The following is a 27,028-nucleotide window of genomic DNA, read 5'->3' as shown; positions in this document are numbered from 1 at the left end:
GCCAACTACCCAGCTACACAGCCAGACATGGAATAAGAAGGAAAGAAAGGTATAAAGAAATAGAGAAAGGTAAAAGCCCAGAGGCAAAAGATAAATGGGATAATTTAAGAAAAGCTGGTTAGAAACAAGCCAAGACCGGGCATTCATAAGCAATAATAAGACTCCGTGCATATTTATTTGGTGGTGGCACCTGCAAAGGGCAAAGAGCCAAAGAGTAAACAACAGAGTTGAGAAAGTTTTACTAGTTTATTTGCTTGTCTTTGTTATGGGAATACCAGCTACTAAGAGCAGAGGTCCCATTTGTCCTGTCCACTGCTACATGCTCAGTATAGAAACAGGTGCTTGGTGAATGAATGTAACTGCCCAAACAAGGCTTTATCAAGTGTCTGGGGGAGTGGGCATCCGGGCCTCTTCTCCCAGACTGGACAAAAGGTCACTCTTGTATAGAATAGCTCTACCGTCTGAATGAGTTGGAAGAGACCAAGTATGAATATTCTGAGAACAAAGCAAAGCAAGACTAGGTTCTAGAATCAGAGACAAGAAACAGGTGGCGGATACCCAGCTTGAGCGCTGGGGTCAGACCCTCCCTCAGCTTCCCATGTGCAGCACTGAACCAGCAGTAGGTGCTCTGTGAGCAGCTGCTCAGTCACTATAGTTGGGGTATAATTCACTGGTGGAGCGTTTGCCTAGCACGTGTGAAGGTTTAATTCCTAGCACGAAAACAGCCGCCTTGCTACCTAAAAGAGAGAGAGAAGCCAGGGCTAGTGGTGCATGCCTCTAATCCCAGCGCTTAGGAGGTGGAGGCAGGCAGGCAGGAGGTCAGGGCTAGCTTTGGCCATATAATGAAGCCAGCTTGGGCTATAGGAGATCCTGTTTTAAACATCTGAGAGGGATTGGGGCTGGAGAGATGGTTCAGTTCTTACGGGCACTGGCCTCTCTTCTAAAGGACCTGGGTTTGGTTCCAAGCACCTACATGGTGGCTCACACCACCTGGAACTCCAATTCCAGGGGATCCAACACCCTCTTCTGGCCTTCATAGGCATGAGACACGCATGAGGTGTGCAAACATACACACCGACAAAATACCCATACATATAACTGTTTTGTGTTTTTGTTTTCTGAGACAGGGCTTTTCTTTGCGTAACTGCCCTGGATGTCCTGGAACTCACTCTGTAGACCAGGCTGGCCCTGAACTCAGAGATCTGCCTGTCTTTGCCTCCTGAGTGCTGGAATTAAAGGCGTGTGCCACCATTGCCCAGCATAATTAAAAAAATAAATAAATAAAAACAGACCCTCTGGGGAGGATGGGGCAGGCGGGAGAGATCGAGAATGAGTGTGAGTGAAAGAGAGAGAGAGAGATGAAAGATAGGAGTTCAAGCGTATCACGAGTTACTTTTGTGTTGGTGACCACATACCTGACAGACAGCTTAAGGAAGGAGGGATTTCCTTGGGTTTGTGCTTTCAGCAGGTCTACTCAGTCATCAGGGCTGGGAAGGCCTGGCAGAGTTCACAGCAGCAGGAGGGTGGGAGCTGAGGACTGCTCACCTTGAGTCCATGGACTAGGAAACAGAGTAATCTTGAACTAGAAGTTGGCATAACACTTAAGGCCTTGCTTCTTACCTTGGCCAGCTGGGTCCCACAACCTCCCCAAGTAGGGCCACCAGCCATGGACCAAGTGTTCAAACACAGGAGCCTGTGGGGTTCCACAACATGACAGGATCAAGTAGAGAAATGCATCAGTCAATAAGAGTTTATGACTAAGATGTGTATCATTTATTTGCTCAACAGTTGAGTTTCTTTTGTGGTTCAGGTCATGTCCTTGGCACTGAGAAGAAAGATAAATCCTGGCCCTCAAGGAGCTCACAGTCTAGTGGGGTAAAGACACACACACAAAATAAATATAATGTGATGTATACAAAGGGATGAGGAAGATAAAGGGCAGAGGAATCTAAATACTATGTGAATGTCTGCAGGTGAGAAAAGACCCATCTAGTGGACATTTTCGTAAGGATAAGGCAATGGTTCACAAAGGCTCACTAATTACCCACATCAGAATCACCTAGAACACATACTAAAATGTAAGTTGTCAGTGCTTTCTGCATACTTTGACTCAGCACCTAGGAACTACATCTTAAAGTGCTTGTGATTCCACTGTACCTCAAATTGAGAACCCGTGAGACAGAATTTGTTGTTTTGGCTAAAATGAAGAGTGATCCGTGCGTCTGAAATGCCGACTTGACTTTCTTTCTGTCTGGTGCTGGGAACCAAATGCAGGACCTGATGCATGCTAGGAACATAGATCGACTACTAGCTCCTGTGTTGGGGCTTCAGTGAAGAAGTAGAGAAGAGAAGGGACCCCACATGTACTAAATTCTATTGTAGTCTGTATGTAAGCTAACTGAAGTCTCAAAATAATCCTATGAGGTAGATATCATCCCCATGTTCAGAAGAAAAGTAAGAATCAGAGTTTGTTAAGTAATTTATCATTAACAAACTAAGGAAGTAATGCTGATATCTGAACCCAATTCAATGAGCTCCAAAGCCTATCTTAGAAACACCGCGTTGGAATCGGGGAACACATTTACAGACTAACTGCTATGGTTTTCATTTATTATTTGCTAGATCTCTTTGGTAAAATAAATATTGACAACTGTCAGATGCTACTTCAGTCACAATGATATAACTACCCATGGATACATCACCCTTCTTTGGCAAGACAGGATTGAGGGCAAAGCTGGGCGGAACTATGAAATGAACGGCTAGTTCTTTATTTCCAGCATTTTTTCATCCTCTAGTAGAGGTGTCATGAAAGTGTTCTATGACTAAGAACTGGGTCTCTCTGGAGAGAAAACAAACACAGCTGGATACCCACAAAAGCAGCCCCACCCAATGCTGTCTCCAGACATACATCATCCAGAAGTGTGGAAGGCATTTAAGGAAAACTGCAGGGTTGGTAGCACTCAAGTTCTCAAAATGCAGACTACTGGGACCACAGCAGGTCTAGAAGCTGCATCAGAGAACAACTCAACCTTTAGAGAAACTGAAAGCACAGAACGGCTTCTCCAGGTTAAACAAACACCTTGTTTCTCTGTCCAGAAACTAATGGGATGGCCAACCCTACTGTCTCAGTCATGTTCTACTGCTGTGCAGAGACACCATGACCAAGGCAACTTTTATAAAAGAAAGCATTTAATTGGAGGTTTGCTTACAGTTTCAGAGGCTCAGTCCATTATCATGGCAGAGAGCATGGCAGCAGGCAGGAATGATACTGGAGAAGTAGCTAAGAGTTACATCCTGACCCGCATATGGGGTGGGGGGAGGGAGATTTTCTGGGCTTGGCATGGGCTTTTAAAACCTCAAAGTTCACTGCTAGTGACACACTTCCTCTAGCAGGGCCACACCTCCTAATCTTTCTAATCCTTTCAAATGGTTCTGTTCCCTGGTGACTAGGAATTCAAATATATGAACATATGGGGGCCATTCTTATTCAAACCACCACACCTACTTAAAAAGCTTTGAGAGAGGCCCACCCTAAAAAAAAAAGTCCGTAGTGAAGAACATATACACATAAACTGAAAATACTACTTAAATTTCTGTTCACCGTATTTGGTGGCATCTAACATCAGACTGGGGTGGCATTTTAAGGTGGAGCACATTAGGTCAATGAGAGCTGTGGTGCAGGGACCGGCACTAATACTGGGGGACACTGGGGCTTTGAGTTCATAAGGCTGGTATGGACCCACCATTCTTTTCCACCAATGAACACGGAGCTACAGAATGATACATCTGCTTCTGTAACTTGCTTACTTTTGGCATTTCAAGAAATCACTGAGCCCCAAGATGAGTTCTGACAAAATTAACCCCCAGCACTGAGGCCACCAACAGTGTACAGCTTAGTTGCCACGATTTTGTGTAACAAAGACTGAAAACCAGGCTTTATTGCTACCTTCCCCACACTCAATCTGGGAACAACTGCTTCCACCCACATTTTCATATAATGCGTTTTTTTAGTCATGCAAATCTGGAATGAGCTCCTTACCAAAAGGTTCTATTTACACTGAACTGATTCATCAGCTTCTCACAGGCAGAGTTCAGGGAACAGGGCCATAAGCAACTGTTTAACAGTAATGTGGGCATTGTATCTGTGTCTTTAACTATGTCTGTAATTCGCTGAGTTACACTGAAGGCAACTCTGGAGAGGCATCTGAAAGTCTTTATTTTGAGGAGAAGAGCTGGTTGTATTGAGTCTGGCCAGGATTTTTGGGTGATGTTTTTAGCCAGCTCAGTGGTGCATGGAAAGAATACATAGAGCCGACATTTCTAAGATCCTCAGGCTTATTGCTACAGGTTTATGAAGACATACAACTGGGAGCTATGAAGTCAGAATGGCCAGAATGCAACTTCACTGCTACACTGAATAAAACCCAGCCAGTAGTCTTGCAGATCCCTGAATATTTCTTGTTTAAATGCCCAGAAACACATAAAAGGAACCCTTAGGCTGAGAGGTAATTATCAAAATATTTGTATATCTTCGTTCCTGAATATCAAGTATTAGGGCTCGTGCCCACAATCACTTCTTGGAATAAGCATATACGACAACTCTTTACAGACTGCTTGTTGCAGATGTTGAGCTCTGGAGGTCAAGGGTGTGGGTGGGCTTCAGGCTATCCAGGACTGAGCGGACTCTGTGAAGGGCCAATCCAGATATCTCTAAGTCTTATCCTGGTTCTGGGCACATTTCAATCCTGCTCCAAGTCCACTTTGCTCCAATTCAGCGATGACAGACATATATTTGAACTCATTTGGTCTGAAGTTAAAGGTCTCTACTAGCCCAAAGATCTCCTTTCGGTCAGTGGCGTAGAAGAGTTGAACCTGATTGGCGATGCACTGCGCCTCAGCAACATTCTGCAAGGCAATGAGAGTAGTGAGGCACCTTCCTGCACGGGACCACAGCTCTGTGCGGGAGTTGGTGGTGGAGGCACTGGTCCTGGAAAGCTGCTCTGACTCCCTGACTTCTCGCCTTGGTTAGATGTTTCTTCTTCATGTAACCAAGGCTTCTTGTTTACCATTGCCATCACTTTCCCTCATATTTGTCATTTTTGGTCTGTATTCTCTAATATAAATTCCTCAAAGATACAGACAGCATGACTTATTTGTATGTTCCTATACATAGTGACATAATGTTTGCTGAGTAAGTTAGTTTATATGTTCACAGTTTCTCTTTTTATTTAGTTCTTAAATAACCATTACATCCATCTGAGGAAGAGGGGCAAGACTTACCCAGCTCTAGAATCAGTTTGCAAGTATTACGTTTTGACTAACTAGACTCTCTTTAATACACCCTGATATTGACAGTACTCCAGTCTGGAAAACAGTACCAAAGCCAGTTGTGATGGTTATAAAATGTCCACGTTTTCGTGGTCCTCCCTCCTTTGGTAGAGTCCAACCTCCATGCCTAGTGTGAGGCTGTACTTAATGAGTTACTTCTAACCACTGGGACATAAAAGAACATGTCTTGAATCACTTGTTCTGGGGAAAGCTGTCATATCAAGAAGACATTCAAGTAGTCCTATAGAAAAGCCAATGTGTTCAGGAAAAAAGTGGATCCTTAAGCCCAGTCAATCTTCAGATGACTGTATTCCTAGCAACGTCTTGGCAGCAACCTCATAAGGCTGAGCCAGGATCACCCAGTTAAGCTGCTCCCGAGTTCTTGTCCCATAGAAACTGTGGGACAATTTGCTATGCAACCACTTATAACCAATTCCAAGGTTCAGAGTGCATTGTCAGGAGATGGGGAGCCTATTACATGACAGGTGGGCATATAGGGGAATGCTTGGGCAACATCCTCAGAATCTCATGGAAGAATAACTGAGGGCTGGTGATGGCTTATTAGGTAAAGGCCCTTGCCTCAGACCTGAGCTTGATTCCGGGAGCCCAAATAAAGATGGATGGAGGGTACTGACTCCACAGAGTTGTCTTCTGATCTTCATACACATGTGCTGTGGTTACAACCTCTCTCCATCATACATGTATATACACATACAATAATAGTATATAAAATGAAAGAAAAAAACAATTAACTAAAATATTGTTTTCTAAATATTCTAGCTGGCCAGAAATATTTATCTATTATTACTATGTTTACACAGACAAAAGCACTCCCCTCAAATATGGAAAAAAAAAATCACTTAAAAAATGACTGCCTAAAGTATGCTATATAGACCTGGACTTAATTCAGTGGTAGGGTACTTGCTTTAACAAATGCAAGGTCTAAGTTCAATTCTTAGCATTGGAAGAAAAAAAAAGTATGCTATGTCTAGCTATAGAATGATGAAGATGAATTTATAAATACCATAGGCTGTGTTTCTTGTCTCTGTATGCTGTACTTCTTTCTATAAAGCATTTATTTAAGCCTTTTATTTTTTAAATTGGGGCTGGCTCAGTGGTTTAGAGCATGTATTACTTTTGCAGAGGACTTGAGTTCAATTTCCAGCATCCATGTTGAGTGGCTCAAACCACCTATAACTCCAGCTCTAGGGATATCTGGCCTTTGAGGGCATTTACACTCACATGCACATACTCACACTCAGACCTACATATATACACATAATTAAAAATAATAAAGTACATTTTTACTTATTAATTTATTATGTGTGTATGTTAGCAGGTATGCCATGGCTCACCCAATGAAGGTCAGAGAACAAGTTCCAAGAGTTAGTTCTTTCTTCTACCATGTGGGTCCTGGGGGACTAAACTCAGGTCATTAGGCTTGGTGATGGGTGCCTTTATCTGCTGAGCCAAGTATACTGGGATCTCATAGTTAATGTGGTTTATACAAGGCAATGAATATTGTCTGGTATGTTGTCAAATGTTATAAAGCTTAAAAAAAAAAAGGCCCCCAAAACAAAAAACCCAACCCTCCAAAACCTTAATGATGCTAAAACTGTATCAGTTTGAGCCTACCAGCCTGAAGTGGTAAAACAGAATCAAGAAAAACTTTCCTCTGACCTCTAGGATTCACTGAAACATAGCCAGACACCGTGTTTTGCTAGAGATAAAAAAAAAAAAAATACAGTACAGTCTGTATGTCCTATTTCTTTCTATTTCTTTGCCATCAATAATGATATCCTCTCCAAATCTCAATCTGAAACATCTGCACTTTGTTATTTTTTTTAACCTTTCTAGTTCACTCCAAACTCTAACAGTCTGTAGCTCAAGTCCACAATTCTTGGTGTGTTTGCTTTCTCACTTCCCTCTTTATCCAGCTTTATTCTCTGGCCAGTAAGTGTAAGCATCCCTTCGCACTCATCCTAAGCTTCTTGGCCTCTCAATTATATCATTACACCACATGACTGGACAAGTTAAATCTGACATCCTCTCCGTGCCAGTACCTACACAAATTCTCTTTTCCATTTTCCTAGACTATGGTTTGCAAACACTTTCTATAAAGAGTAAACATTTTATTTAAGCTCTGGGGGCCATAGAGTCTCAAGCTACTCAACTCTGTTATAGAACTAAAGTAGACTTAAATAATATGTAAGTAAAACTTCCTTTGACTTTTTGGCTATTTTGAGACAGGGTTTCTTTATGTAGTCCTTGACTTGATATTTAGATCCACCTCCCTCTGCCTCCCAAGTGCTGGGATTAAAGGTGTGCGCCACCATGGCTGGCATACTGTCTCTTTTTGACTCAAATGTCTAACTATGCTTTCATGTTTACTCTAAGCTCAAAGCCTTTCTTTTCATAAAACAACAACAACGAATCTGGCAAGAACTTCCACAAGCTGCAAGTAACTATTCATTTAATGATACTATACCTGTGTCCTCATATCTTGACTTCTCTCAGTTAATATACTCCTGGCAAAGATCAAACCCTCACTTCCAGATTTGTCTACCCAGAATGTTACTCTTTTCCTTCTCCTATATGGCTAATATTTTCCCTACCACACTTTTCCATCTATTTATTCACTATTTAAAGTAAAAGACATCCTTGTTCCCACTTCTTTCCTCCATCTCACACTCTACTCTTTCTTTCCTAACCTCTCTTCCCACTGTTCTTAAATTTAATTATGGTTATTTATAATCATACCATTCCTCTGAAGCTGTTCTTAAAAGTCCCCAAATATTTTCATGTCTATAAAGTCTAGTAAATTTTCAGTCTATTTCATTTGCCCTATAAGTAAGTTAAAGTGGGCCAAATAAACACTCCCTGTTGCTTAGAACATCTTACCTTTGCTTCCAGGCCTTCTACTATCTTAATCTCCCTGTATCACAACTGGTTTTCTGAATTTTCTTTGTGATGTTTCTTCATCTCTCTAGGACTTAGTTCTTATTTTTTTCTCTTCTGCATCCTCATTTATTTTCTTGGTATTTCATTCAATTCACAGCTTTAAATACAATCCACATACAACAGCTGGGCACTTTTCTGAACACCAGACTCATGTATCTGTCTACATTACTTGGATAACTAATAGGTACCTCAGATTTAACAGTCTAAAAGTGTGGTCTTCTCAAAACTATTTTTCTGCAGCTTTATCTCAATTAATGGTAAATACAGATTTATAAAGAGGATTCTGGATCCAGTTGAGTGTGATACAGAAACAGTTTAGGAGGAAGGAAAAACAGGAGAAATAAAGCTGGGTAGTTTAGGAATAACAGTCAGGGAAGCACAGGCCTCACTCTGCTCCCGACCTGGAGTCCACTGTTATTTTGAGACAGGAGCTTGCTGAAATCACTTATTGCTCTTTATGTATCTGGTAAAGACAAAGAGGAAATGTAAATGGGTGTGGTAATGGAGGAAGAGGCTTTGAAGTGCCCAGTCTTCTGAGGGCATCCTAAACAATCTCTGTCAGACAAACGAAATGGAAACAAGCAAGCATTAGATAGACATAAAACTGTCTCTGTTACCTGAATGCACAGGGAAACACAGTGGGCATCATTAGTTATGGGCATGTGGTTGATGTTCTAGCCTAGTAACACAACTGGGAATGGAAAAAGAGAAAAGGAAATCCAATGGTGAATGTTACACACCCATGAATAGTGTAGAGGAAGATAAAGACACAACTATTACTCTAGATTTTGAGCTCATCTTACACTTCAGAAGTCACCTATGTGTCCACAATCTTACTTGAAATCTCCAGGGCCACATGTGTCTTGGTTTTGGTATTACTGGATTTTAAAAAGGTATAGGTGAAGATAATATATAACTGTGTATTATGACCCATAATCAAACACATTCATGCTTCTTTAATAAAATGCATAATATTCTGTATTAAATGAGAATAATGACTATAAATGATCGCATATTAGTTTAAATGAAAATTTAACTCTAAAAGAGTTTAAGGCAGGTGAAATTTTGTGATCAAATGAGAATGCAAAACTATTTTCAGCATCAGGCATGGTAGTGCACAGGTGGATCTTTGTGAGTTTGGGGCCAGCCTGGTCTACTTACTGACCAGCCAGCTACTTACAGGCCAGCTAGGGCTACATATGAGCCCCTGTCTCAAATAAAATAAAACAACCTATCTTTGGGGCCAGTGAGACGGCTCAGTGGGTTAAGGTGCTTGCTCGCTGCAAGTTTGATGACCTGAGTTTGACCCCTGGAACCTAGATGGCAGAAGGAGAATGGGCTTCCAGAAATTGTCCTTTGACTTCCATACATGCATCTTGGCATGTGCCCCATACCCACAATGCGCGTGCACACTTACACACACACACACACACACACACACACACACTTAAAAAGTAAAATGAAACAAGCCAGCACTGACAAACGAAACCATCTATTTATCTGTGAATAACTGCACTTCAACTTAGATGCATGTAAGCAAGACAAAATTATTTTCAACCATAAGAAACAAAATACACAAAGTTATCTTTCCCTAATCAGACCCGAGGCATTGGCAAGAGTTAATACCCGCAGGAATACTAGGTCAACCCAAAGAGGCAAACGTAGATTCTTACCATAAACGTGGAGTCCATTTCTGCTGTCATCAGCACTATGCCCTTTTCTTCCTTAAGTTCAGGATAGTGATATAAAATCAGCTGGCTGGCTGCGGCATCCCCTCGGGTCTGCACAGAGGAACACTTATCAAAGCTCAATAAGGTACCACCACAGCAAACTGTAGTTTCAAAGCAACAGTCTGGAGGAAAGTCTAACTCTTAATAGCCCTTGGGTGGCTAGTGAGTTAGAGGACTGGTATGGAGGGACAAGGCCAGGCCTGCAAAGGCAGGGGAGACTGACAGTTTTCATGGTGTTATTTGTGTCTCCAATTGGAAAAGATCTGGCTTTTTTCCCAGAGAATGTTTACGAAGGCAGTGAATCCTTCACTGTGGTCATACACTTAAAAACAAAGCGGTACAGGCAGCTACCAAGTCAAGTTCTAAAGAAAGCGACGTGCCTGTGTAATTGCCAATTCTATGGACCAGTGCAGTCCCCTACTTCCTGCAGCGGCGGCAGCTCTGAAGACGGAGCTCTCTTAAGCTCTAGCAAGCACTGCAAAGTCTGTGCATGAGCCAGATTTCTACTGTGTGGCTTTAAACTATTATCTGTTGAGGCAGGAAGGAGAGAAAAGGGAATTGTGTAACTTCACGAAGAATGATCAGTGAGGTCACCAGACTTCCAGTCTAGTCTAGGAAGAGAAGCTGAATTTAAATGCCTTTCCGTAGTATGAAAGAAAATAGCTACATTCAAAACAGATCCCTGGCTTCATCTCTAAAGCTTCAGCAAGCACCCTTTAATTACAGTACGTAACTATTGCTAAGGCACTCTCAACAGTTCATCCTCTCTGCTCTCTCTATGCACTTCTAATATACTGGTCATTCTGGCCACAATATATTAGGATACTACACAACATACTACTATACAATATACTGTAGTATACTACACAATATATTAATATAGCAATTATTTTGGTCATTATGTTTCTGAAAGGTTTTCTGAAAGTTTAAGTTATGAAATACATACATGATAACATCACAAACAGACATACACTTCTCAATCCATGTTAAGAAAGAAAGCATTAGAGACTATGGTAGTTTAAATGAAAAATGTCTCCCCGAGGCTCAGGTATTTGAACACTTGCTCCCCAGTTGGTGGCGCTATTTTGGGAAAGATATGGAACCTTTAGGAGGTGGAGCCTTGCTAGAGGAAGTACATCTTGGGGGCAGAGGGAGGCTGTGAGATTTATAGCTTCACCCATTCCCAGTTCGCTCTGTGCTTTATGTTTGTGGTTGAAGAGTGATCTCTCAGGTCCTGGCTCTGGCCAGAAGTCTCCCTCTGGAACTGGAAGCCCAAATCAACTCTCTCTTCCATAAGTTGCCTCTGGAATGGTGTTTTATCACAGCAACAGAAAGCAAACAAGGAGAAAGATACAACTTGAGGATCCCTCTGTATCCCTTTCCAATCCCATTTTAGAGTTAACATCTGCTCTGATTAACATCTATTTGGCTCTTTTATACTTAGTTATGAGCTCTATCATATACTTTCTCATATACTTCTCTGTGAACTCCTTCTTTCTTTCCTCTTCTCATAGATCTATAGGACCAAGCAGAATCCTTAAGACAATGGTAAATATTTAAGTTTATAGACTTTGGAGCCAGACAACCTGGACTCAACATAGTTTATTATTTAGTAATACAAACTTCCCTAAGCTCACTCTCTTCTCTATAAATAGAAATAATAACAGTAACCACTTCATTTGAGAATATTAAATGACAGGTATAAAATACCCATTGTATAATATCTATCAAATGTTAATACAGCATATACTCAACAAATTTTCAAACAGCAATGTAAAAACTTGCTCCATATTCTACTTTGTGCCATCTGCCTCAATGTTAAAGTCAAAACAATACATGATTTTTATTTATTTATTTTTTTTTTTTTTTTTTTTTTTTTTTTTTTTTTTTTATTTTTATTTATTTTATTTATTTTTTACCAGATGTGAGCTCCAAATATAGAAGGCCAATCCTAGTTATTGTGAACTAAAAATACTAACTTCTTTTTTAAGGAGCTTCAAATATATTTTGAGCTATATTTTTTACTCTAATAAATAATTTGGGAATAAAACAAAGAAAGAAAAGAAAGCAAATAGACTAAAATTTATAAAAAAAAACAAAACTATTCATCTAACAGCGTGGAAGAGGCTATCTTGGTTAATAAACATAGGTAAACATGGAGCCTTCAATGGGCTTACAGCTTGGGTTAAGAAGATAACATTTTGACTTATCCATGTCTATTAAGTAGGCACATGCAATCTCTGCCATAGAGGTCTAGGGAGACAACAAAAGAAAGGCAGTGAAGCTAGAGAAAAGTATTCCGATTTCAAATGTCTGCTATTAAGCGAGGTCTAGAAAAGTAGCCTAAATTGTCAACATATGACAGTTCATCAGTGCCCCAGCAAGTACTGCTGGAGTGAGCAGATACTCTGTACCCCAGCCTCCAGGAAGGCTTCTAGGCTCACCAAAGGACAGGTTTGTTTGTTTGGTTGGTTTTCCTACCCTGTGTTTTGCAGGGCATATGGTACCTACCTGAATATTTATAAGTGCAGTGAAGTGGAGTTCAGTACCTGTCCATTGTCCTACAAAGAACTCATAACCATCTCTTCTTGGTAGTGCACAAAGAAACTGTGGGAAACAGAAAAACAAGCAGATAAATGAATAAATGAAGTCATTTTTCAATGTCTAATCACTTGTACCACTCTATTTCTTCAATGTTTGGCTTTTTAATTTTCCCTCCCTCCCTTTCCTTCTTTTCTCTGCCTCCTCCCTTTTTTGTAAAAGATAATTTTTCATGGATCCCAGGCTGGCCTCAAACTCAGATACAGCCAAGCATGACCTGACTCCTGATTCTCCTGCCTCTATCTCTCAAGTACTTGGATTAAGTACATGCCACCACAACCAGTCAATGGGATGCTGGTGGTGATTGAACCTGGGGTTTTGTGCATGCTGGGAGAGGTAACCTACCAACTGACTTATATCCCTATCCCATAATGCTTGACTTTAAAAACTTTTTTTAAATTATGAAATTAATTATGTGATAGAATAACAAACACAGCACGTTTCTCAATCCACATTTCTCAACCCATCTAAGAAGGAAATCATCAGAGAGGAAATTTGAGGAGGGCTGACATTTAGCAATATTGCCACCAATATATGTTTCCAGTTTACTTAGGTATTCCTTATTTTCTGCAAGCAATGCTTGAGAAAAACCCTAGCAACCACTGCTGACAAGTTGGCTGTCACATCTGTCAAGGTGCACAGTGGAGCACGGGCCAGTTGAAGAAAGAAGGCACTCCAAGATGAAATTTTAAGGCCTATGTGGCAGCAGCAAGGTTCAGCCTCTTCTGATGGACTGAACCCTGAACGGCAGTACAAAGGCATGTTTATTGAAAGTTACACAAAGGTATACCTTATACCAAGGTCCTTAATCTAATTTATATGTCTTACTAAAGGAGAGCATCACATGCCCTCATGACTAGTCCTTTATTATATATCGTTTGCAATACACAATAATACAAGAGCCTCAGGTATGCCTGAGGCGTCTTGTAACCAAGTCATGGGATGGCTGCAATGCCCCTTCAGTAAAACAGTTCTGGGCTGGAGCGATGGCTCAGAGGTTAAGAGCACTGACTGCTCTTCCAGAGGTCCTGAGTTCAATTCCCAGCACCCACATGGTGGCTCACAACCACCTATAATGAGATCTGTTGCCATCTTCTGGCCTGCAGGGACACATGCGGGCAGAACACTGTATACATAATAAATAAATAAATCTTTAAAAAAACAAAACAAACAAACAAACAAAAACCAGTTCTACAAATCATGGGAAACAATCACTGTTTTCCACAAGGATTCTTCAAGGTCAAAGTACTTCTCAAAAATGGTTGTTTATTCTAATATCTACCCAGCTACAGTGATTCTGCTAAACTCCTACAACACACAATCAGCTCTCCATTTCCTTTTCCTGGAGCCTTCTGGGAGTTCACCACTTCAGTAACAAAATAATAATCTATTTTTGGCACATACTATCAGAATAGTATGAATAAAATGGTAAAGAAAATTCTAATACAGGAACCTAAAGGAGGCTGCAAAGATTAAGGTCTTAGGTACCTTCTAGTATCATTCATTCATTCATTCATTTAGGAAGGGTCTTTCTTTCTTTTTTTCTCCCCCCCCCCCCAGACAGGGTTTCTCTGTGTAGCTTTGGAGCCTGTCCTGGAACTCGCTCTGTAGACCAGGCTGGCCTCAAACTCACAGAGATCGCCTGCTTCTGCCTCCCAAGTGCTGGGATTAAAGGCATGTGCCACGACTGCCTGGCTAGGCAGGGTCTCTCTGGCCTGGAACTTGCTAGGCAGACTTAGGATGAACAGAATTAAAGGCGTGCATCACTGCACTAGGCTCTTAGGTGCCTTTTCATATGTACATTCACTGATAGATTCAGACCCATATCAGAAAGGCCTAACGTGTTAGAGAGCTAAAACGCCATTTATAAGGAAGAAAATATCATCTATCAGTACAATTAACATGTGAGCACCTTTGTTAATAGAGCATTATATTATGAGAAGGACTGGTTTGAAATCAACTATTTGGTAGCATTTATAAGCAATTCTTATAATTACCACATAAATGATTACCACAGACTTACAGTTGGGCAGGACTGAGCCCGGTTCCAGATCAAATCAAACTTCTCTTTCTGCAAATTAGAAAAGAATAAAATTAGCTCACAAATAGGAAGACATGAAAAGTCACAATCAACTGAATTTTCCAAAACTGAATTCTAGAATTATATTATGGCTGAAACAGGCTTTTAAGTTCCATCATTTACAAATCAATCTTATGAGAAAAAGACAGGAAAAACCAGATGCATGCTTTGCTGCTCATTGCTACAAATTATGTACGAAGATGAAGTGTTCTGAGGCTTCAAGTCTCCAAGGAGCCAGCTGACTCCAAGGGAGCCTTGAGAAAGCCTGTTCAAACAGTGAATTGGTATGAATGGTCTAAAACACAATGACAAGTACAGACTGTTTAGACTGTGGAGTTCATGAAGGTAAGAGTATCTATGTGTAAGAGGTTAAAAAACAAAGGACAGGGATTTCTTCATAACCAAAAGGCCTGGCTTTTCCTTTTGTATGCATTTTTCCTCCTTAATCTTATACTTATGTATTGAGAATATAACTGTTCTTCAGTGTACTTTAAGGTAAGATATAATCTTTTTCTTTTTTTCACTTGCTATATAGACAAGGCTGGTCTTGAACTCAGAGACCTGCCTGCTTCTGCTTCTCTCTCTCAAGCACTGGGATCAAAGGTGTGTGCCACCATGCCTGGTCTAGAGTAAGATATAATCTTAACTAGAGAAGACAGTTGTATCCTGTCTTAGTCATAGACCTTAATGGTAAGGCAATGGCCAGTGATTACTTCTAAGACATTTTCAAGAAGGTAAAACCAAGAAAATGCCACTTGCTAAGGGGAAAAGCTGGAGAAAGGCCAGGAAGGAGCTCCAGGTCAGCTCAGGCATCTACCATTTACAGACAAGAAGGGAAGAAAGCTATGCTGGAGGTAGTATCTTAAATCCCAGCAGTTTGGCTGGAAAATGAAAGGCAATAAAATGCATCTGGAAATCACTCAGAAACATGAACTTACACTAGCCTCCCTGGTTAGAGCCTTGGAAACATTTCTAAACCAGAAAGAGGGAAAGCAAAAGTGATAAATAAACCATATGGAGCTTCCAATCTCTGGTGCTTAGGGCATAATAAAAACCCTGAGAGCTGTAAAGTCTAAGTTCTCAAGATGTCATAAACACAGGAAGAGTAAAGGCGACTGCCGGAGAGGGTTGGAGCGCTGACCTTCATGCTGCAGCACTTCCACCGCCCTCCACATTACTCACAGGAATAACTGCGTAGACTGTGTCTTTCGCTGAAAAATACTGCTGCCAAATCTGCAATAAATAAAGTATCTGTGACATATGGGTAATCTTTTCAAGTCTGCCAAGAAATAGTGATAGCTTTCATTCTCAGAGTATTATTCTATCTGATAACAGGGAGGAAAACTCCACTGCAACGTTTTTTATGCATATGATAATAAAAAATTTAATAACACATGCTTTTCTGAATGAGTAAACTCTAATTCTCTAAAACTGTCTTCCTAAGATTCATTTTTTAAAATGTATATGTCTGTGTATATAGCGCTCTTTAGATGCTCTTGTAGACCAGAAGGGGTGTTGGATCCCATGGAGCTGGAGTTCAAGGCAGTTGTGAGTCATCTGATGTGGGTGCTGGAAACTGAACACAGATACTCTGAAAGAGCAGAAAGTGCTTCTCACTTATGGGTCACCTGTCCAGATCCCAAACTGTACCCCTCAATAATAAACTCTGGGGGCTGGAGAGATGGGTCAGTGGCTGACAGCATCTACTGCTCTTGAAGAGAACCTGAGTTTGGTTCTTAGCATGCATCAGGCAGCTCATGACTGCCTGAAAGTCCAGTGCCAGGAGACCAGTGGGATCCCATACCTCTGGTCTCTGCAGGCTCCTGCACTCACGTGCACAAATTCCCATACAAACAGACAACTGCAGATAATAACAGGGGATGGAGAGATGGCTCAGCAGTTAAGAGCACTGGCTGCTCTTGCAGAGAACCCAGGTTCAATTTCTACTGTCCATATGGCAGCTAACAGCCATCTGTAACTTCAGTTCCAGGGGATCTGACACTCTTTTGGCCTCCACAGGTACTGCATGCAGATGGTGCACAGACATACATGCAGGTAAAACACCTACACATAAAAAAATAGTAGTAACATTAAAAAAAAAAACTCCATCAAAGAAATTGCCTCTATGACTTCTGAAATAATTGTTCTCAGGATCTTTCTTGTTGGTGATAGGTTTTTCACAGGTTCTTTATCCCTTCCCTAAACCCATACCACCTCAGCCAACTGTAGGCCTTCTCAGAGAGCAATGATATGAGCCATTCAGAGTTTAGGGTCTGTAGTCAGTGGCCTGGGATGCAAATCCTAGCCCTGATAATTTACTAGCTATTCCACATTGGGCAAATCACTGAAACATCTTAAATAACATCAATAAAACAGCAGTGACGCCAGCCTCACAGGACTGTTATGAAGACTAACTGAGCTAATAGAACTCTGAGACTGGCAGAACAGACACTAAAAATCATGTTAGCTTTTTATTGCTATATTCTAGGCAGCTCTTAAAATTATGCTTCCAGAAAGTCCTACATATCAGGAGCAGATAAGGCCTGCTGGTCTAGGGCCTACTAGAGTACAGAGCAGTCAGAGGTCCTCTCTGAGGGTACAGTTGACTTTCATGACACAAATAACCCAAAGTAGTGAATAGGTTTACATAGTATAAAATTAGAAAACAGGGAAAGGAAAGTTTGTTTTTTTTTTTTTTTTTTTTTTTTTTTTTTTTCGAGACAGTTTCTTGTGTAGCTTTTGCTTTTCCTGAACTCACTTGGTATCCAGCTGCTCGACCACAGAGATCCCCTGCCTCTGCCTCCCGAGTGCTATTAAAGTGTGCGCCACCACCGCAAAAGTCCTGTTTATAAACTAAGATTATTTGGTGTTCCTAATTTTCTTAGAATATGTTTTTAATTATTAACAATATAGTACATATGCATATATCCTTGCAATCACATGCATGTCTGTGTTTGCACTTTTTTTTTTTTTTTATTATGCTTTTCACGTTATCGTCCTTACAGCTTTTTTTTCTTTTCTTCCCACTTTTCTAACATTTCTTGTATTTCCTTCATCATTTCAGTCAGAAGTTTTCCTATGAAATGTCTTTGCACTTATCTCTCTAAAGATTGTGCTGGCTAGTTTTATGTCAACTTGACAGAAGGAAGAGTCATTTGGGACAGGAACTTAGTTGAGAAATGCTTACAACTGCTGTGAAGTCTATGTCATTTTAATTAAAGTTATTTTATTTTATGTATATGACCCATTGTGCCTGCATATACATGTATGTGTACTGTGTTTGTGCCCGGCTCCTAACAAAGTCAGAAGAGAGTGTTGGATCCCCTAGAGCTGGAATTAGAGATGGTTGTGAGCCACCATGGGGATCAGACCTGGGCCCTCTACAAGAGGGCTAAGTGCTCTGAACTGCTGAGCTAACCCTCCAGCATTTTCTTAATTAATGATTGATGTGGAAGGATCCAGCCTATTGTGGACTGTGCCATCCCACAGCAGGTGGTCCTGAGACATAAGAAAACAGGCTGAGCAAGCCTACGAGCAGCACTTTTCCATGGCCAATGCATTACCTCCTGCCTCTAGGTTACTGCCATTTTGAGTCCCCTCCCTGACCTCCCTGAATGACAGACTACAGACTGTAAGCTGAAATAAACACTTCCCTCCCCAAGTTGCTTTTGGTCACAGTGTCTTTCTGTAGTAATAGAAAATTAACACAGATATGCTAGTCTATAATATGGTCATTAGCGTATGACTGCATCTCCTCTACTGGTTTGCAAGCCCTCTGTGGGCAGGATATCTGCCTGTGCTGTCACCAATGCCCCGCAATCCAACAGTGTCAGGTGACTGTGATGCTGGCGTATAGCGTGGTGGCAGAGCACTTGCTTACCATGTATGAGGTCTTGGTTCAATTCCCAGTACTGCTGGGGGATGGGCGGGAGTTGCAAAGGGAGGGAATTTAGCTTATACTAGGGCATCTTAAAGTTTTCCACTTACGACTTTCTTTTTGCCTGAGAAATTTGAATATGGGAATATGCAATATAAAATAGGTGTACAAATCAAACATTTACTCATAATAAATCATAAAGAAATATTCTTTCACATACATATAATTACATACTATTGACAGGGATGTGCTTATTTTTAATCAAAGAACTGAATCTTGGCTGGAATTTGATATTGTAAGATGTAAAGAATCCTCAATATTTTATAAGTGATTGATTTTTTTAAAATTTATAATTGCCAATGTTAAGAACATTGCTTTGCATAAATATTTATTTTTTAACCCCATATCTTTAAATTGGGAATGACAGAATCTACTTCCTAGGGTGGACATTAGAATTTAATGAAAAAATAGCAGTGAAGCAACAAGCATAATGTCTGCCTGTCTTTATTATCCCTTTCATTACTACATTGTTAATTAGCACATACACCTAATATAACTCAGGGAAGTATAAAGCATGCTCAAATAGTCTCATACAGGCTAGAGAGAAAAGAATTATAGGTATAAAAAAATAACAAACACCAGGCGGTGGTGGTGCACACCTTTAATTCCAGCACTCGGGAGGCAGAGGCAGGTGGATCTCTGAGTTTGAAGCCAGCCTGGTCTACAGAGTGAGTTCTAGGACAGTCAGGGCTACACAGAGAAACGGTGCCTCAAGGAAAAAAAAAAAACAAAAAACCCCAAAACAAACAAACAACCTAGCAATGCAAATTAAGGTACACAGAATGAATGCAAATTAAGGTACATAGACTGATCAAACAGGCAGGAGAGATCACGAATGCTTTCAAGGGAGATGCTCAGGACGCTTCTATAGAAGGTCCTTGAGTCACAGTGCTAAGGAAGTGAATATAGGGTTAGGGAGGAGTTGTCACTGGATATCTGCAAACAAGTTCCCAACATAGTATTTTTTCATTTATTTTAAAACATAGCTATAGCACTTACTCTGTGTCAGGATTGCCTCACAAATGTTAATTCATTTAATTCTCAAATAGCTCAAGAAGTAGGTGTACAGTTGTTATCACTTCACAGCGGGGAAACTGAGGCCCTGAAAAATTAACTTGTCTGGTCAAATGTGGCAGAGTGGCAGAGCTAGGACTTAAAAAAAAAAATGGCAGCTTGTTTTGAAAGTCTCTGTTCTAACCAGCACACCATCTTCTCTGCAAGGCAAGCAGAACCTTAAGCACACTCAGCTAAGGTCACGTCAAGTGGGAGCAGGGAAAGCTGCAGCCATGCCTACCACTCCCTGCCAGCACCACACCAGGGAGCCTGTTTGGAAAGGTAGGGCAGGGATGCAGGTGTGGAGTTCTGAGGAGTTCAAACAGTACATGGGCAACGGGGATAAAAAAGAGGGGAAACCGAAGTTGATGAGCCATATCAAAGCAAGACAAAGAAAGACACATTTCTCGTGTCACTGTTATTTATGTGACTCATCACTTTTGTCCCTTGTGACTACTTTTCATTTGGGATAGAAAAAGGTGTCAGAAAAATGTATGACCTTTTCTGGTCTCAGACTTGGTTCACAGAGCAAATACTTTCAGGGAGGGTACCTACCCATTTTCATTCATTACCTGTTTTATTTCCTCTGCAGTTTTGTCTTTCACCATCTCAACGTTAAAGATTGAACTGAGAGTCTTGAAAGAAGAAATAGCAATTAACATTTACAATTAACAACAACCCCAGCTGAATTCTGTCTAAAGCCTTGTAGAATAGAATGTCAGCCCAGTGAAGCAGACCTTAGTAGGTACAGAATAAGCATTCAACACTCACACGCTCAGAGAACGTGAGTCTCTGCTCCCACACAGACCTATTCCTGGAGAGTAGCTATTAGGTCATCAAGCACCCCCCAAATGCTTCCGTCTCACCAATGAGTCCTGCAGCCCTTTGCAGCTGGTAAAAAAAGGAGAAACCCTAGCTGCTGTCCTACCAGGGAGCTCGTTATCTGCACAATAAAGTACAGACTACATATGGTGCTTTGATTTTGAAAATTACTTTCTACAGAAAGGAGTGCACTCCATTTCCTTCAAATTTCTTGTAGCATCCTTGGACCGATACTGAAGCTGGGGGTCATGTCAAGGACACAAAAATCTAGAAAAATATTTCTCATCTCTACTGTTGGAAAAAATATCACCTTATACAAAAAAGATCACTGAGCACAATAAATATGTTTAAATTTGCAGCCTCTTATTATAGATGTCCCATATGACTTCAGACTTGGATTTCTATATTTAATTAGAAACCTACCTTGTCCTTAGTGAATCCTTTGCTCACAGGCTGTTTCCCTGAGGCATCTGTCTGAAATACATGATGAGACAGGCTATTAAACTATACTTTCCTCATAAAAAAAAAAAAAAAAAGAAAGAAAGAAAGAAAAGAAAAAAGAAAACCAAATCACGGAAGTTGGCAATCTCACTAAGTAATTCTATACCTGAGAATTCACTTCTATCCGTTCTTTACAACACTGTACATGCTATTCTAAAAGTTATTGTTTATGGACAATTTTCCTTCTGCTAAGATGCTGAGATGCAGAGATGAGAAAGAGTTTGTTAGTAATCACTGAATCCCCTAACAGGAAGTTCATTCTACACCTGCCACTATGAAGGAGTGTGAAGGAACATGAAGGATTCCTTCCCAATTTGTTCTTTTTGGACTTTCTGTGCTTGGCGCTCTGACCTATTCCAGACCAGCCACAGATCAGGTGAGACATGGAGAGATGTAATTTCTAGAACTGATTATTCCTGATAGCATGTCTAGTGGTAGGGGTCAGCACACTAGAGTCCTGTTGAGTTCAGTTTCTCTATTAATTAGACTTCTTGTGATGGTTAATATTCCTGTTACGCTGACTGGATTGAAAGGTGCCTGGGGGATGTGTAAAGTGTACCTCTGGGTAAGTCTATGATGGCACTTCCAGGGATGAGTAGGTCATGAGGGCTCTGACCTAATGAATGGATTGATCTTTTGCTGGATTCATGCTATTTTGATATTGGTAAGTGATGAAAGGTAGGATGTGGGGCTTATCTGGAGGAAGATGTCACTAGGGTCATGTCCTTAGGAGCTCTATCTTATCCTGGTCTCTTCTTATAGTCCCATCTCTGCTTCCTGAGCCCACACCCTATTTGACCTGTACTGACACGCCCGAAACCATGTCCCCAAATCAATCCTTCCTCATTAAGGTAATTTCTGTCACAGAAACATGGTAACAACTAATACACTTCCTCTCTGAAAGGGCCAGAAACAACTAAAAGTGGCTCCAACCTAGCTAAAGTCTCTCCTGAGTTCGTTCTGTGCATCTCCCAGCTTAGAAGTTTTCAAATTATAGGTTGTGAAATCAGTTCAGTGGATTGTCATCACAACTTTTTGGAAAATGAAAAATAAGAATGCACTCCCCAGGCATGATGGCTCACACCTGCAATCTGAACACATGGGGGGCTGAGGTGGGAGGATGACTGAGAGCTCGAGAGTTATTAATAATTTCCAGATGAGACTGGTTTACAGAATGAGAACCAGCCTAAAGATAGAAAAGGAATGTATTGGGGTTGGGGATTTAGCTCAGTGGTAGAGCGCTTGCCTAGCAAGCAGCGCAAGGCCCTGGGTTCGGTCCTCAGCTCCAGAAAAAAAAAAAAAAAAAAAAAAAAAAGGAATGTATTACATATCACTGGTCCATAAAAAATGTGTATGCTGTAACATGTATGTGTATTCTAAGTAGCAATGTAAATATATTTTCTACTGTGGGTTATAGTCAAAGAGTTTGGAAAGCCTTGTCCTAGATTATTATACACATAGCTACCCACATGCTTTCTCCAGCTTTGACTGCTCAAGGATCACAGTGACTAATGATATATTAAGTTCTTTTTAAGGCCAGGGACTGAGCTGATGATATCAGTTCATTCAGTCTTTAGCATGATTCTGTGAGGTAGGTATTATTACTATTTTGAATTCACAAATAGGCAAAACTGAGGCTCAGAGAACTTATATAATTTGTCCATAATTACCTAGCTGGCAGCTGAAAGCTCTGATTCAGTCCCTGGCATGTGGATCCAGAGCCTGTCTTCTTAGCATGTAGGTTACCTTATCTCTACTTCTTAAACTCAATTGTCTCTACAGTCATGTATACATACTTGCATGCATACACACCTATGCATAACAACAAACAATAAAAGTAAATAAATCTTGCTGGGTATGGTGGTGCATGACTGTAATTCCAGCTCCCAGAAAGCAGAGACAAAAGAATCTATGTGACTTCAAAGCCAGCCTTGTTTACATGACAAGTTTCAGGCCAGCCAGTGATAGACAGTGAGACCCTGTCTTTAAACCCCGGACCTCCACTGTAAACATTTCCCTGCTCCCTATAGCTCAGTGCCATGTGTACACTGATTTGATCACTAGACTGCATTCCCTGTGAGCAGGCACCATCTTTCCATTCCTCTACATTCCATCATGACTACAGGATCTTGCCCAGAAAGAACAGGATATACATTTACTGATGGAGAATGAGTAAAGATCAGATGTTCAGGTTACTACCCTCTCATCCATCAATGAGATCACTTCAAGGGTAAGGGCTGGGAGGAATGCCAGTAAACATATAACACACACAAAAAGGACCAGGCAGGCCTTACCTTCTGCTCCACACATTTGATAAAATCACTTTGTTTGGAGTGCCCCACTGGTTGCTTCCGAAACTCACTGCGCTTCTCCAGGCGGGACTCAAAGGCAGCTGGGTCAGACCTGACCAAAGGTAAATGAAAGGGTAAAGCACCTAGGCCTTTCTGGATTTTGAAATAACAAGGCATCATAGGCCATGTCCACAAAGAAAGGACACAGGCATTATGAGGGTGTAGGGTTTGCTTTCAGTTGTTAAGAACGGGGTAAAAGCCTGGAAGTCAAGAAAGTGGAAAGCAAAGCCAGCTGGTCAACTACAGTTAGGCCTCAAGGGATCAATACATTTCTTATCTCTTGCAAGTTATTCCCAGGTGATACAGGGCTTGGTTTCTCAGGTCCTTAAAACATTATAGGTATTAGGCTACTCGAGATAAAGAATACTTTGAAGTCATATTGCTGGCTCAGCTCTGCAGGCAGGAATCCTGTAGCACGCCTACTAGGTGTTGTGCTTTTACCTGAATATAATTCTTGGTGTCTCCCTTCGTCCCCACCCTCAATCCTGGGCTCCAAGTGGGTGCTTTGGGAGAAGAGTTAGGACCTGAGTATCTCCCTGACTTATCCTCCAAAGAACCTGCAGACAGAACATCAGAAATGCTCTTTTATCTTAAAACAGGGATGCTCTTCTGGCTTGAAAGCTAGGCTGGGGCTGCCACCATTATTAGGAATACGTCAGAATGTGTAGCTGACCATGAGATGTTTGGCTTTGTATGCTGAGATGAAATCATTATCCCAGCTACTTGGCTGGGAGACACACAACACCATGGGTGAGGAGACAAAGACATCTTGTTTAACCTTTTGGTAGACCTTCATAGTCAAGACATTATAGGGTGCCCCCTATTCCATTTGGATGTGACATCAAATGTCACTGTTTTCATTACTATGTAGATGGAAGGACTGGGTAAGCCCGGCTAGCAGCCACAGATGTACTGAGCTTGCCACGGTCAATGCATAGAGAGCACAGGGGCACCCTGGGCAGCAGAGCTCTTCCTAGGCTCCAGGGACACAGAAAATAGCTAAGACACTGTCCTTACTTGAAACTTACTATCTGGTTGGAGATATGTAAATATGTACCTGAGCACAACTGATAATTATAACAAAAACGTGCTCAAACTTCCCTAAATGATTGAGGGGGTTTCATGACTGTACTTTTGATTGTGTTGTTGTTTCCCATATTTGGAACACTTCCCCTCCCTCCAATTATTTTAGAGCTAGACCTAGACCATACTATTTGAAGTTTTGATACTAGATCAGGCTAGACAGACTGGCAGGAACTAGGGTGTGAAAGCTTTATGTGGAACACTAAGCAGTTTGGACACTGTGCAGAATTCAATGGGACACTTTCTGAAATATCAACATGTATAAATATTGGTAGGAATGACCTAGAGGAAGGAAAGAAACCTTCCTCATTATGGGCTCTTGAGAAAGCGTGAATGGAACTGCTAAGTATTCAGAGTGCAAGTAGACATCTCTTTGGAGATGCTTGTGGGTAAAAGGGATCAGAGAGAAATGGGTGGAGAGAACTGCAGGTCAAAAAACTATTTTAAAATGACAAATATTAGCTGGGCGGTGGTGGTGCATGCCTTTAATCCCAGCACTCGGGAGGCAGAGCAAGTCGGATCTCTGTGAGTTCGAGGCCAGCCTGGTCTACAGAGTGAGATCCAGGACAGGCACCAAAACTACACAGAGAAACCCTGTCTGGAAAAAACAAAACAAAGACAAAGACAAATATTTGAGAATATCTAATGTTTGAAGGGAAGAAAAGTACCCATTCATTTGTTCCACCATGGCTTCACAAAGTGTGAGAGATCATTATGCTCATGGTAAAGTGGACGGGTGGAGGCTTCCAAGACTAGAAGTGGTGAATGAATGCTAGTTAGAGGATGATGTCCGCATGAAGATGAAGATGATATTAAGCGAGTGGAATTAAAATGAGACAAAACGCAGAGAATTCACGGCCCTTAATGTCTGTTTCCTTTCATAATTGCCTTCCTGTACCACCAAACTCTCAAAACCCCTTGCCATTTCTGACTTTAAACTCTTCCACCTGGAATGAGGCACCCACTGTACCTACTACCTTAACAGCCATGACCCTACCTACCATACCTATCCCCCTCAGTGCTGGAGATGGATCTCAAGGCCCTCCTTGTGCATAGTAAGCAAGTGCTCTCCCACTAAAGTACACCCTTCCATCTCTAGGTTTTACCTTCTGGAAGCTGAAACATTAGGAAGCCTGGTTTCCGTCTGATAAATCCTAACCAACCGTGTGACCTCCAGCAAGCCTCTACCTCTCTCCAGATCGCCTCCATTACCTTAATGAAAGGGTTCGAAGGGCGATCCAAATGTAACGCTCTTAGTCTCTGCTGCACTTTTCTCACTCCATGCAGTCAGGGCCCTAAGCTGGGAGCCTGGGAACCTGATCTCTTGGTCAGGCATCTGCTGATTCAACATGTGACCTTGAACAAATCAAGTGCCTTTTCTGAAGGCTTCATTTTCACATTTCTACACAGGGGACAACTCTTGGAGCGGTCTTCCTCATAAGGGCTTTAGAGTTCACCTGAGCGTTCTGAGAACTAAGCACAAGCTGTGGGAAGATCCCAAGGCTCTGCAGAGACCAGCGATGTGACCTCAGGCAAGTGACCTGGCCTCTCTGAACTTAGAAACAAACTATTGGTATAGTGGGGACAGTACAAGCCCACCAAGCAGGGTAGTGTAGTAGCAATGCCGGAAGCTCTGCCCGCGCCGCGAGTCCCAGCCCCCAACCCCCAGCCGGTCAGGACCGCACCTGCGCAGCTGCTGGATCTTGTCCCGGTAGCGGTCGTAGAAGGGGTTCGCTTCCAGCTCGCTGACCCCGCTACCGTCTGCTCCCCCCGAGGGCAGGCCGGAGCCCCGGCGTACCGGGAACACGCGTAGCTGTGCTGGTGACACGAACCCCAACCCCAGGGCGCGGCTGCGCACTGCACACAGCCCCCGGTAGAGGCCGGCCACCTGCAGGACCGCGGGGCACGCTCCACCCGCAGCTGATACCACGGCCGCCATGGCCGCCCGCGCCTCCCCCTCCTCCTCCTCCGGAGCGTCAGCCTCGGCCCCCGGCCCGCGCGCCTGCTCCATCGCCTTCAAGGTCCGCGACGCCGATGCTCCGCCACCCAGGTTCCGCGCGCGCAAGGTTCCGGGTGCCCGAGTGGATAAGGGACAGTGAGGCTCAGGGTTGGTGGCTCTTGTCTCTGCCCACCCGCTCTGTGCGTCTCCTCCCGGGAGTCTGCCGGGATTCACGTCCTCCCTCCCAGGACCAGCAGCCTCTGCGCGCCAAGCTTCTTCTGAAAAACTGACTTGGATCTTCGGCTTCTCACCGGGCTTGCCCCTTTTCTAAATTTACTTGGCACTAGCTGTAACAGTTCCTTTAGCAGCAAAGGATGTTTGAACATCACAGCTGAAGCTTCTCTTTTTTGGTTTCTATTTGCAGAAGGTCCTATTGGCCTTCATAATACCTATGAAGTAGGTATTACCCTCATTTTACAGATGGGAAAGCTAAACTGACTACAAATCTTTGAGATACCAAGTTCCACCTAGGAGCTGAGCTCTTTTTAAAACGCGTTGCCTCTGAAGTCTGGGTTCCTTCTGGTTCCTGGCATGTTTTTTTTTTTTTTTTTTTTTTTTTTGTTTTTGTTTTTGGTTTTTTGA

The 27,028-nt window shown here is 41.9% G+C and overlaps 1 protein-coding gene across 3 annotated transcripts; it reads right to left on the bottom strand.

Annotated features, from left to right (window-relative positions):
* Positions 1-1,305: 1,305 nt before the first annotated feature.
* Positions 1,306-26,944, bottom strand: Atpaf1 (ATP synthase mitochondrial F1 complex assembly factor 1). 3 transcript variants are annotated; one of them, XM_028889273.2, is made up of 9 exons: positions 26,133-26,944; positions 23,308-23,416; positions 20,936-20,986; positions 20,263-20,325; positions 15,883-15,933; positions 14,644-14,691; positions 12,531-12,626; positions 9,963-10,070; positions 1,306-1,559 (listed from the first exon to the last, which is right to left on the bottom strand). In XM_028889273.2, the coding sequence occupies exons 1-9, from the start codon at positions 26,456-26,458 to the stop codon at positions 1,542-1,544; spliced, it is 870 nt and encodes a 289-aa protein (XP_028745106.1). In that variant the 5' UTR covers positions 26,459-26,944; the 3' UTR covers positions 1,306-1,541. The 3 variants fall into 3 exon arrangements, with proteins under 3 accessions (XP_028745106.1, XP_028745103.1, XP_028745112.1); XM_028889270.2 differs by lacking the exon at positions 1,306-1,559 and adding an exon at positions 4,194-4,905 and having other exon boundaries at positions 26,133-26,933; XM_028889279.2 differs by lacking the exon at positions 1,306-1,559 and adding an exon at positions 6,627-8,980.
* Between the last annotated feature and the right edge of the window lie 84 nt (positions 26,945-27,028).

The sequence above is a fragment of the Peromyscus leucopus genome, chromosome 2 (assembly GCF_004664715.2).
Source record: "Peromyscus leucopus breed LL Stock chromosome 2, UCI_PerLeu_2.1, whole genome shotgun sequence".
In the NCBI taxonomy this organism is placed as follows: Eukaryota; Metazoa; Chordata; class Mammalia; order Rodentia; family Cricetidae; genus Peromyscus; species Peromyscus leucopus.
This window is presented reverse-complemented; position numbering and strand designations above follow the sequence as displayed.